Genomic DNA, 13,349 nt, shown 5'->3' on the forward strand with positions numbered 1-13,349 from the left:
TTTGGGATGACATGAGGATATAAAATTTGTCTATTCTAGGATTCAGATAAAAATATTTATGTATGTATTCTTTTCTGATATTTGCATACAATGGACAGACTAGCAAAAAATGGTATTCATCTTCTATCTCTTTGCAAGTACAATATTTACACAATCTGTTTTCCCTTGGTATCGCTAAATGTCTACCTTTTTCTATGAGAAGGTCATGAGAACCACATCTGAAACGGGATAGTGCTGTTCGGAATTTCTTAACATTTATATCCAAAAGATATTTTTCGGTCAGAATGAATGATTTAAAACAGGTGTAATGCTTTAACTTATTATGTAAGTTTAGTGAAGAGTACCACTTTTGAAAATACATATCTTTTAGCCTTTGTCTTAAATTATATATGAAACGATCTGGTAGTGTTACATGTTGCTCTCTCCAAATGTACTCGTACCCGCAAGATTGGAATATCTTTTTGACACCCGAGGCCCAGTTATTTTTACCTCTGCTATCGTAAAGAATCATCATGTTACAGCATTTCTTTGGGAATCTGGTATTTGGCATTTTAAGCAATTTTATCCAATATTTTATTACTTTTATGTAACTGAATATATACATTGGGTATTACTACATATGAATCTTGCTTTTGCATACACTTACATTATTGCGCTGGTAAGCAAAGATGGCAATATTCAAACAAACACACACACACATGTAGATGCACCTTGCCCCTAAGGGGAATTAGCGCAAAAAGGCCTAGGTATTGTTCATTGTATTGTATATGTAGTTGACGTCTAGAGTACTGAAGCATTTTAAAATGCCAGTTTAATTCTAAACGTTAACGCCAGAGAATAATCAGCCTTGAATATGTGACGAAGCAGATTCCATGTGGCCATAAAGGCAAGACAGTGATGGAAACAGTATGAATGGATCACTGAAAAGGACACCAGGTGTTCAAGGGACAACGATGACCTGCATCCAGCAACACTCCATGGACACTGCGGCAGCCCGCAAAACAACCCAAAACCAGACCAGAAGTGATTGATAGCGTGAGCAATGAGTACCGTTGGGGCACGACGCCACACTATCAACCAAGCTACCGAGTCTGACCACCCGATCCATTAAAGTAAGTGCAAGTGGGTACAGGGATGTAAAAACGTCATGTTATGTTCATTGCATTTGTATGTGATTCCCGCATTAAGTTTACAAGCGACATGTCGTATTTAGTACCAGGCCTTTGATGGTGAAATCTTGATTGGAAAAAGCTTAGGTTGTGAGAAAAATGGGACTTTCCGCGACATTTGAATAAAATGTGTATACTCTCGGGTACCTCAGAGAATGTGAAATGCAGAATTCATACGCTAGAGCTGATGGTATTTGTTCAACGTGATCATGACGGTGACATCTGTTTCGAAAATCGAACCCTGCTCCTTGGTGAGGTGAAATTGGGTTTAACGTCGCGTCCAAGATTATTGCACTTATATAGCGACGTGCATGCACGTGTATGTGTGTGTGTGGCTGCTTGTACTAGTCCGGACTGATGCCGATTTATAGTGCTAGCTCACTGAGATACCATGCCGCAGTTTAACATGAATACCCCACTCAGACACAGTATACTGACTCCGAGCCGACCAGTCCTTGTTTTAGCCCTTTAATGCCGAGCGCCAGACAGGGTAACAACAAGTACAATCTTTTAACGTCTTTTTGTATGACGCGGCCCGGGATCGAACCCTGGACCTTCCGCTCTCCGGGCGGACTGCTCCTTGGTACAGAATTAGGTTGTCATCATTTTGAATTTCAATGTACAGAGCCAGAGGGGACACTGGATATGGTTTCTCAGCTATTGCTTTGATTTCCAGCTCTTGTGGATATATGAGATGAAGTGTGTGAGTGAGTGTGTTGGGTTTAACGGCTTTATGAATGGTATTCCAGTCATTTCACGGTCTGTTGGGGAGGAAAGACGAGGTTATGTAGGTCTAAGACGTTTCAAGCAACTCACCTGCTTGGGCATCTTATTAATATTATGAATCCCATATTGTCGCGTTATTTCTTCCAAGTGTGTGATTTTCTCATATGTGATGGTTGGGTAGCATGCTGTCAAAGCGTTCGCTCGTCTCGACGAAGGCCCGGGTTCGATTCCTCACGCGACTACAATGTGTGGAGCCAATTTCTGATGTCTCCCGACGTGTTATTGCTGGAATAGTGCTACAAGTAGCGAAAACCATACTCACTCACTCATTTACTCTGTCCTATGTGCTGTTTTGATTGTAGGTTTTCTTGTCAGAGTCATAGCTAAAATGGATATAATTTTCAATAAACCGTCCGCATTTTATCAGAAATCAGCGGGTCAGTACTGTAACTTGATAATGCCCTCATATGCCTTGACGACGGGCCATTTTCACGCCCGTTGTAAGGTGACGTCATAGGGTAGTGACGTCATGTTCAATAGTGATGTCATCAGGTTTGCTCTATGACGTTTCCATATTTGTACAAGTGGGTCAGTAACATTCGTGTTGATTGCAGTAAATGTTTCGAAACCGATATTGTTGTTTCTTTTTATTTCTTAACAAATTCCCATCCATTTTAGCTATAATAACGGAAACGCTATTTTCGGGGTATTATAATTTGCAGAAGCCCTAGGTGTTTTCAACTGCCCTCCTTCGTCGGGCGGTTAATGGAAGACCTCGAGCTTCTGCACATGATAATGCCCTGAAAATAGCGTTACCCTTATATTAGTTTCCTCTTTAATGTTGTAATCAGTACCTTACTTGTTTCCCCTTATTGCTGGTTTGCTTTTATCTGGTAAATGCAGTATACTTGTCCAGTATGCTATTTAGCAATGATGGCAACGTGCAAGGCACCGTAGAAATGCATCGTGACTAGTTTTCCTTTTACCGTTCCTTTAAATTCTTTCCAGGGTTATTTTTTTATTATGCTTATTTGTGTTTCCATTGTTGTTTTTTCTCTATTTATTGCTTCATTTGTATCCATTACTTTTTGTATCTTTTTTATTACCCTGAATTATATTATTTCCCATTATATGTAGCTTTTCACATTTTGTGGTATTACCCCTTTGTTGATTAAAACTATTTTTTTCTCTTGTTTAATTACCACAAAATAATTTTCCCTTCCTTTTGACTTTTTCTCCTCAATGGATTCCGCTGCGCTTTCCGCCAGCAGCTTAATGCATTGCGCTTTCACGATAGCTTATAATTATTTAGTTCCAAATCGGTGAACTGCCTCCCTGGTGAAGTGGATAGAACGTCGCCCGGAGAGAAGAAAGGTCGGTGGTTCGATACCATGTTTGGGAGCGTCATACGACAAATACTTGACATTAAGGCTTCCAGCATAAAGGATAAAAAACTAGGACCGGGGAGACGAGGTCAGTATGATGTGCCTGGTCCATCTGTGCTATCCTGTGGCATGGTATCACAGTGGCACTTGCACGCACGCTAGCATGCACGCACGCACGCACACACGCACGGACGCACGCACGCACGCACGCAAACGAGTCGCTATATACGTGAATTAATCAAAAATGTGCATTAAAACCCTATTTCACATCAACTCTAAATCAGTGCGAGATGCAGTAAAGTCAGATGTAACGATGGCAGTCGGTTATCACTGTGTCTTATGTCTTAGTATTGTCGTATATATTGCACTTTGTTTCAATACAATATTTAATTACACATGAAATAAATCATTCAATCCGGACGATACTTCAATTACATGCTGGCAAGTATATGATTTATGCGCATGTGAGTAATGCATCTCTCGGATTGGTATCTTTCCTCCAATCAATCTAGTTTTATCGCATCCATATGGATAAAAACAGCTGACAATGGCTCCCAATAAAATATGAGTGTTCGTCCTATATATAAATAGCAATACAAACCGACGTATGTGGGTGACACGAGTCACAGTTATTCTATAGTGAATACAGAAGCCTATGATACAGAATGATAATACTGTGTGTAAAGGTATCCCTTTGGATACTGCAATTAACATTTCGACCACCTGCAGTCCCAACTCTGAATGGGCAAATCGGATCCATCACCGATACTGACGGTGCATGATCAGTTATATCACTGATAACTGGTGGTCATTGCAACACCGATACCAGAGCAATGTTGAGGCAGCTTTAGTACTGGTGGCAATGAAAAAAAACATTATCGTAATGATTAGGCATCAATTAGCTATAGAATGTATTTGGTCGTCTCCAACGGTGTAATTATGGCGCTCATAATACGTCCATCATTATAACAGCTCGCCGATGTATGTCAGGGCTAAATGGTTTCCTAAGTGGACACATTCTCACTTTGACGACTGTGACTGAAGAAACACCATGTTGTTTATGGGTGGAACTTAAGAAAATACTGTACACTGATGGAATCTCCACAGACCACCAGGCCAGATGAATCTTGAGGACAATGAGGATCCTTTTAGGATGCCTTATTCTTGCACATTGCTGCACGCCAGTCGACGGTAAATATACCAGAATTAACTGTCAGTTCTCCATTTTGACACAACACCATATGTTTTCTATTTTCATACAATCGTGACACCGAACCATTGCAACATTCGTTCAGAATTGATGAATCTCCAACTCCAATTCCAATAAATATATGGATGTAGGTGTAATTGTATTTGAATTGTATTTAGTCATCAGCCAATGCCACCGTCCCAGGATCTGCACCCTTCTATAAAGTCCATACATGTTGAGAATGAAAATTACTCCCAAGGAGATGATATAGTCATTGGTCTCGCTTCTACTGAACACACATGAGTTGTATACATTTGTAATAAATATGATATGTAATTGTAGTAGATCTGGGCCCTGGCTGACGAGCAGCAGCCGGCTGGGCTGTTCCAGTGTAACATGTGGCTATCAGTACTGCCATTTTCTCTTCACACAAGAGATGAGGCGACATGATTCTCTATTGGTTGTCTCTGTTGATGTTTACTAACCTGCCATCCACACGTATGTTCATCTTATTATCTTCTTCCTGTTACGTTTATATTTAGGAACATGTACAATATTGCTTGTATTTATAATTACTGCAGTATATGTATGCTGTCGGTAAATCATTTAAAATAGAATATGGCTGAACTATCCGTACTATCCTCATTGTCTGTATGCTGCGTACTCATTCAATGGCGTGGTCTAGTTTCTGTGCACACCTGTGATGGATATTGACAAAACTATTTGTTTTTGTCATCTTCAGCTGTATTTCAAACTGTATTTTTTTATTCAAAAAAGATGTGTAGTGATTATCATATCGGCGTACGTATACCTGGCATAACTTGGACATGTATTCTTATTTTTCGCCCTATCATGGAACATTATCATGTGGGTTCTGTAAATATCCGAATGCTCATTTTCCGTTGTTATTTCTCACCCGCTATTTATTCATTTATTATCTATCTATGTATTTACCTTGCACAATGACATATGCATATGTTTGCTCCGTTTATGTATTAAATATAAGGTCCTGTTTACTGTGGTCAAGACCCACGTTCATTGTAAACTGGTGTAAAGAAATATAGGAATACATAGACAAAATGGAGTTATCAGTTTTCCATTAAAATATATGCCAACAAAATATGTCCTTGGTGAAATGTTTACAACAGGTGCAGCAATTACATAATATCCAGCCTACATTCACTTCCACGTGCAAAGTTCCGTGCCTCACATGTGTATACGCTTCCTTACAAAGCCATCTCGTCTGTCTTTCCATTATGTATAGATTGAATTGAATCGGAGTAAAGTTCAAGAGACGACATTTTATAAAACATAATACTATTTAGTTATGCAAATGAATGATGGCACAAACATATGTGCTTTTGTAGGAATGTAAATATAAACCACAATTGTGATGTTTTTGTCATGGTCGATGAGTCGATGTTTGTGCATTAACATGTATTAGTAATTCCAGTGACATATGATATTGATTTGTTTCATCGTACAATTGCAGGCGCAGCTTGTGCCAGCCTGGAATCAGGTCAGTGTCATTCTTCTATACATAATGCCAGACTAGGGACATTTGTCATTAGGGAAAGAAGTAGGTTACCATTGCACTGTTTGACCTCGTGATTTCACGAGGTTTTATCACAAGGTGCTTTGGTGTTGGAAGAGTGAATGAGTGTGAGTGAGTCAGTTGCAGTGTTATGATGTCATGACAGTCGCTTGACATATACTACACGTTTAAATACACTCCAAGGTGCATTGTATGCATTATCACTTCACGGTTGCTTATATTGTCTTACTTATTATACTGCGACTAAAACCTGAGGCCATTGCACGAATGCGACTATATCATAACCATGTGTATGTGTGTGTACGTGTGTGTGCGAGTGTGTGTGTGCGTGTGCGTGTGCGTGTGTGTGTGTGTGTGTGTGTGAAAATTAAATGGCTAATGATGATACCAGGATAACACATATAACACTATGCAAGATATATAACCAACGTAACTACCAACATAAAGTATATAATAGTAATTTCTAATATCAAACGAGGCAGGAACTTGGCTAGGCTGATAAGAAGGGGCATAAAAATGATCTTATAGCGTTCAATAATGGTCAAATCGCCATTTTCTTCCTATGATTTACGCACCTGAACTTGTAATAAATGAAACCAATGAAATCGCCTAATCTGTTTCATGTTTAGATATATGCATTCATATTCTGAGTAACAAAAATATCCACACGACTATGCGATGTGTCGAGGAAAATTCTAAATTTGATGCATCAGTGACCAAAACGATGTTGTATGCAATTCCCTATTTTGACTTCTGCCATATGTTCCCGTGTTTATTCAAATGTACGCCTGACTTGACTTTTCATGTGTATGTGACAGATGCCACCAGTGGGGTAGGATCAAGCTCACGTTTTCGCCAACACCCGGTATCATCACGATTTGATAGCTATTCATAGATACGCGATATACTCAGAATCGTACAACTGACGTCTTAATATTTCTTATGATTATGAAAAGTTTTTTTTATGATTACACCTTTTCACTTTGCATGATCAGAACAATGATATACGCAACACAATGTTTATCCTTACTATGGTTACAGCTGTTATGTTATTGTAGAATTGAATTGTTTATTAGCGTAGGTTTAACAAGCACAACACTCCAAATATTGATATTCAGCGAAGAGTATATTATAATTTAATTAGAAATCCTATCCCCGGAAAATTCATGTCGTGTGTTTAAGCAAGAGGTTTGTTATAATGTAACCCAGCGAAAAGGGGAAGCAGGCTTCTGAACGTTTTAAACACTCACAATCACATCGTGATACAATGGAAAACGTTTGGTTTGCCGTCGCTTTGAGCAAGGAAACGGTTAAATCAATCTGAAGAGATGCAGGTCTTAGTTTGTTCACACTTTGGTAAAAGCCATGAGCACGGATATGATGCTGTTATGTTGTCTGCCTGTCTGTAATAGTCCTGGACTAAAGGCGATTTTACAGTGCTATACAAAGGGTTTCATGCTGCAACTAAACATGGATACCGGACTCAGAAACAGTAAACTGACTCTATGTCGACCAGTCCTTGTTCCATCATCTTACATGAAATATCGAGCGTCAGGCAGGGTAACAACAAGTACCATTTTTTCTCGTCTGTTGGTAAGGACTTCATCAGCGGTCTAGTGGATAGAGCGCCATGACAGCCGCCTTATACCAAATGACGGCTGAAAGATTATACTTGTTGTTACCCTGATCATTACACGTTATTAAATCGTACCTTGCGGGTTTTATTGAAATAATTATCTGGAGTTTCTAAACAAAAACGGTTCAGTCCACTCCATGTGTACATAATTTAAACATCCGCTCAGGATGACAACTGACAACCAATCGTCCATTCCTAAACACTAATGGACTGTTTAAGCCATAGAACGACGTAACGGTTACAGATTTGTTTTGACGTACTTGTGCGTGTGTGCGTGGTATGGTGTGGGGTGGGTGTGTGTGTACCTACGTGTTTGTGTATGATTGTGTGCGTGACTTTATAAGTACTTTGGCGTGTGTGTGTGTGTGTGTGTGCGTGTGCGTGCGAGCGTGTGTGTTCATAACCTAACCTTAATTTTAAACATTGTGTTAGTATATGTCTTATTTTACCTCACCCAGATCATGGCGTTATAATTTGCTTTTATGTCTAAGTGTCTCGTAGACCATACCTGGTCGGATGTTATATTTTACTGTTCGTGTACGTGTTTTATATGTCTTATTTTACCTTACCCAGATCATGGCGTTATAATTTGCTTTTATGTCTAAGTGTCTCGTGGACTATACCTGGTCGGATGTTATATTTTACTGTTCGTGTACGTGTTTTATTATGAAGTGTATATAACATTTGACACTATAATAAACATTATTCTCTCTCTCTCTCTCTCTCTCTCTCTCTCTCTCTCTCTCTCTCTCTCTCTCTCTCTCTCTCTCTCTCTCTCTCTCTCTCTCTATGATATCCCTTTTCCCCTACGATTAACGCATGTCTCTAATGCCACTTTTCAGTAGTCCATGCATGTAACGACGAGATCGCTGTGGGCAGTGTTGTGTACATAGACACCTCTCTGACGTACGCCATGACAGGTTGCTGCAGTTGCACCTTGGATGTCAACCCTGCGCCAATGGTTGTAAACATCTCAGTGGAAAGTATTGCTGAACAATGTGAAAGTGTGCTGAACTTCCCCTCCATAGACTATAATGTCACATGTCGACAAAATCCTGGTTCGGTTGTTGCTAACCTCACGACGAATCTTAACATAACATGGACAAAAAAGAATGCATTTAAAAGCACGGATACCTGTGTCAGGATAGCAAAAAGTCAACAAAGCTCAGGTGAGTGCTTTTATTAATATATTCGAGATTTGTGTAATTTCAGAAGTATCCTCGATTCGACTTGGGGCGATGACATCATTTAAACATTGCTGTACGGGTGGGGTGAGGTGAAATGGGATTTAATGTCGCGTTCAAGATAATTGCGCATAGATGTAAATTATATAGCGACATGCATGGATTGTCTGTCTATATGTGTATGAGGCCCGTGAAGATTCCGGGGTAGAATAGGTCTTCAGGAACCCATACTTGCCGTGAAAGGTGACTATGCTTGTCGTAAAAGGCGACTAACGGGATCGGGTGGTCAGACTTGCTGACTTGGTTGATGCATGTCATCGATCTCAATTGCGTGAATGGATGCTCATGATATTAAAAAGACTCGATTATTTACAGACCGCCGTCATATAGCTGGAATATTGCTGAGTGCGGCGTTAAACAACAAACCAAACCAAAACCAAAACTATATGTGTATGTGACTGCTTGTACTAGTCCGGACGCATGCGTATTATATACAGCTAGCCCACTGACAAACTATGCCGCAGTTTTAACATGAATACCCTACTCGGACACAGTATACTGACTCTGAGCCGACCAGTGATTGTCTTAACCTCTTGTGTCCGAGCGCGCTACAGGGTACCAACACGTACCATCTTTTGGTGTCTCCATTCTGGTATGACACGGCCGGTGATCGGCCCCCGACCTTCCGCTCTTCTGACAGACGCTCTATCCACTACACCACGGAGGCAGTCCTGTTAGGATGACATGGACCCTAGAGCAAGTTCAGGAAACACGTTAGACGCCTGCAGGGCAAACGACGCAATATTTTTACACGCTATCCCCACACCTACATAAGGTCGTTCTGGGAGAAATAGGAATTTAGCACTCAATGATTGTCGTGAAAGTCGGAGAATGACGATTGGGTGGTTATTTCGTGTGATCATGGCCTGACTGTGTGTCATCCTGCTCCGAAGATCACACACACACACACACACACGCACGCACGCACGCACGCACGCACGCACGCACGCACGCACGCACGCACGCACACACACACGCACACACGTGGATGCACGTCGCTATATAAGTACAATAATCTTGGAAGCGACCTTAAACCCCATTTCACCTTACCTCATCACCCTTTCTTCGTTGTAAAGAAAGTCTAACGATTAAAAGGATTAAATTTCCTACATTACCTTTTTCATTTTGCTAAGTTGAATAGTTTCACTATTAAGAACTCATGACAAGACAATAAACTATAAATAAATACTGCATCCAACTGTTAAAATGCCAACAATATCAGCCATGCGTTTGTTAGAATTTAAGATGAACATTGCCATGCTGCCTCTGTATGAAATTTAGTCAACACAACACGTTTGTCAAATTAAGTCAACACAACACGTCTTTCTAAAATCTTAACTACTTTCAGCGGGCAACCTCAGTCTTCACTGCGAGAAAGGTGGTGATTTTGAAAAAACAACAGGTATGTCAGTTCCATTCCATATTGCTACACAATTCACTATATCAGTCTGTCCGTATTTGCTATTAATATCAACCTGGTAACACATGTGAGCCTTTATGCTATTGACAGACATAACAATAGCGCCGGGCACCAAACTATGTTCAACCCACGAATAACTACTAACGTGCATGTATCTTGACTGCATTTATATTTTATCAATATGCCTACCAGTAAGTACATACGCATGTAAGAGAATCGTGTGTCATGCTCAATATATTTGTATATATCCAGGTGACAGCCCCATCAAATCGCACTTCACTACTGCTGCACTAGAGGCCCCTCAAACTACTGTCTCGCCCGAGATGGCAAAAGCAAATCGAAAAAGATTTGGTAATTGTATTTCATTTAGGAGATAAACCTATTCTGTTTTTAGGTTTGACGTTCGGTTTCAAAATACATTTGGCAGTGTTTAATCAACAATGAGCCAGCTCAAAATATGAAACATAATATGTTTATCTCCATTTCACCATAACTAAATACGAGACTCTGTTTCTTACGCATGTATTCAGTGTAGTGATGCAGTCTGCAATGGTGATTGTTCATTAACCACTTCAAATTTAGGGAAATTAACCAACAAATTAGATCATCCTACCGTCTCATGGTCGAAGTTTATCGATCAGACATATCATGATTACTTAATATGCAATACAGACTCTTAGTGTTAAGCAATGATATCAATGATAAGCAATGCAGTTCATAGAATTCACCATTGCCCTGGTCATGGCTATGGAGTAATGCCCCTTTGTATAGCCATGGGAATAGCATTCGTCCATGGTATCGATGTTTCACTGTAAACTGTATGTGAAAGAGATAACTGTAATTAACCTGTGAGTATTTTATATTAGCACAAACTTATTTAAAGAAATAATACAGAAACATATAGCATATTGTAAATATAGGAAACATGATTAAATACTATTTCCACAAAATCATATTTCCATCAATGCTTGTCCAAATTACAGTGTTATAATATTGCTTTTTAATTGTCTTATGACTTTGGTTTGTCTCTGTATTATTTCATAATATTATTTTCCCAATTTCAGTGAGTAGTCTTACGGTTGGAATCCTGTCTGCCATTATCATCACACTATTTCTCCTCGGACTCGTTGTTCATTTCAGGTGAGATACATTTGAACATTTGTGTATCCCTTGTGTACATGTATCTAGGCATTAACGTTCAGCATATATACTCATGGCAAATGATCATCCACGTTATGCATGGTTTGGAGGGCACAGGTGACCAAGTCGTTTAGGCGAGTTTCGAGCCTTAGCCGAGGCGGAAACGTAGGATCGAGGGTCCAAAACCCAGAGTCGCACTGATTATGTTTCTCTCTTTATCAACACCATGTCTGTGTTCGTGGCTTTCACCAAGGTGATAATACTTGCATTACTTTGCGCTTTCCTCCTGTATAATGCGGTATAAATGAATACCGTGGTACAAATGAATACCGTTCAAAAGCAGCGTTGCACCCATCTATTCACTCAGTCAGATGATTCGGAATTAGACGTGTTTAATTTCGTCAAAATTAGTAAGAACATTGGAAAGTATTTGGATGGACCGTAATACTACATGCACGTTTACGTATTAAGCGTTATCATTGAAAGGTCAAACATGAACATTTGCCAACGAGCGCCAATGGTTCTGAGTTCACATGATCATGATTCTTGGGAGCTGGAAATGCTTGTGATCTCATATTTTTAGGTTCTAGGTTCTCTGGTCACGGTTCATCGTTCATATATATAAGTCTATACTTATTGCAGTGACAAGCGGCTGAAGGAGAGACTTCTTAGGGAGGAGGAAGAAGCAAGACTAAGAAGGATGGCTAAAATGAACGCCATACACCGGCTGTACCCACCCCGGAGGAAAGAGGTTGTAGAGACCACAATATAGATATTCCAATCCTCAACAAACTGTGATACCTAACAGGATAAAGTAAAGTGTTACAGAACCTCGTCCTCTTCAACACACGATACCTAGCTGGACAAAATTACCTTTGTTCCTCTGGTGAAGTGTTTCCTTACCTGTTCCTCTATGAACTGTGATCAAATTAACTCGTGTGTCCTGTTGAACTCTTCTTAACACCAGATGTTTATATGTATGTATATGTGTTATCAATGTCAAATAGAAATATGTTGTATATAGTTACTGATGAACCTGATGTGTTAAGAGGAATACTAATATATATATGCCTTAGTTCTATTCATATTCACAATATTCTGTACGTATATTGCTTGTTTCAGTGTTATGTCAATGAATCATAAGGTTTATTGGAATATATTGCATTATCGTATAACGGCATGTGTTATAGGTGCGATAAACCAATCAGATAAAACTGGCATTACTATCCGATAAATATGCAAATGGGATCGCCTAGCAGGAACTACTTTCAAGCTCCATACATCCATGCTATGTCCGTTTTGAATGACGTTCTCAATATGATAAAATTGAAGTTCCCCAAAGTGTCACCCCGTTTTTTTAGACAGTCATTTGGCACTGTTTGGTAAACTGGGTGGTTCAATCAAACATTAAATGGTTTCTGAAGCTACTTCAATGAGTGAAAATACGTCTAATACAATCACTAGTTTAAAAATTACATGATATGATAAAGATATTATTACGCTCACCTGTTTCAGTATCGCCGAATGCTCCCACAATACAGTTTGTATGACTAATATATGATATTTACTTTGAGAAAACACACTCGGCTAATACTCTCTATTTATCATCCTGTGTAAATTACTTATATTCCTTTGCTGTCCCCGTGATGCCATTATATATTATTGATAACTGAAAACGAACGGAGATGTCATAGCATGCTAACTACAGCAATGTACAGTGTCCTTGTCATACAAGGCCTCTGTGCGCTCTGTCCACTACACCATGAAGCGACTGGAGATCACGTGTTGACAATACTACAACGAGGTTGCACTGAATTGGATAATCCTAAGATAGATCTTTCCGTGTAATTACTTTATGTAAATTTGTGATATTTAACTCCAACAT

General features: G+C 39.5%; 1 protein-coding gene across 2 annotated transcripts; it reads left to right on the forward strand.

Moving 5' to 3' along the window:
* Nucleotides 1–4,319: 4,319 nt before the first annotated feature.
* Nucleotides 4,320–13,349, forward strand: LOC139474798 (uncharacterized). Of its 2 annotated transcripts, none has more exons than XM_071257921.1 (7): nucleotides 4,320–4,471; nucleotides 5,962–5,988; nucleotides 8,503–8,829; nucleotides 10,253–10,306; nucleotides 10,577–10,675; nucleotides 11,389–11,464; nucleotides 12,107–13,349. In XM_071257921.1, exons 1-7 carry the CDS (start codon nucleotides 4,417–4,419, stop codon nucleotides 12,234–12,236), a joined length of 768 nt encoding a protein of 255 aa, XP_071114022.1. In that variant the 5' UTR covers nucleotides 4,320–4,416; the 3' UTR covers nucleotides 12,237–13,349. The 2 variants fall into 2 exon arrangements, with proteins under 2 accessions (XP_071114022.1, XP_071114024.1); XM_071257923.1 differs by lacking the exon at nucleotides 4,320–4,471 and adding an exon at nucleotides 4,900–4,967.

The sequence above is a fragment of the Haliotis cracherodii genome, unplaced genomic scaffold (genome assembly GCF_022045235.1).
Source record: "Haliotis cracherodii isolate W230 unplaced genomic scaffold, xgHalCrac1.p SCAF_3, whole genome shotgun sequence".
NCBI classification, from domain to species: domain Eukaryota; kingdom Metazoa; phylum Mollusca; class Gastropoda; order Lepetellida; family Haliotidae; genus Haliotis; species Haliotis cracherodii.

Excerpts from the sequence above, each read along its gene's own strand:
- LOC139474798 (XM_071257921.1), top strand. The coding sequence starts at position 4,417 with ATGAGGATCCTTTTAGGATGCCTTATTCTTGCACATTGCTGCACGCCA. Across the intron at positions 4,472-5,961 it reads TTGCTGCACGCCAGTCGACG|GCGCAGCTTGTGCCAGCCTG; the intron begins GTAAATATACCA and ends GTACAATTGCAG. Across the intron at positions 8,830-10,252 it reads AAAAAGTCAACAAAGCTCAG|CGGGCAACCTCAGTCTTCAC; the intron begins GTGAGTGCTTTT and ends AACTACTTTCAG.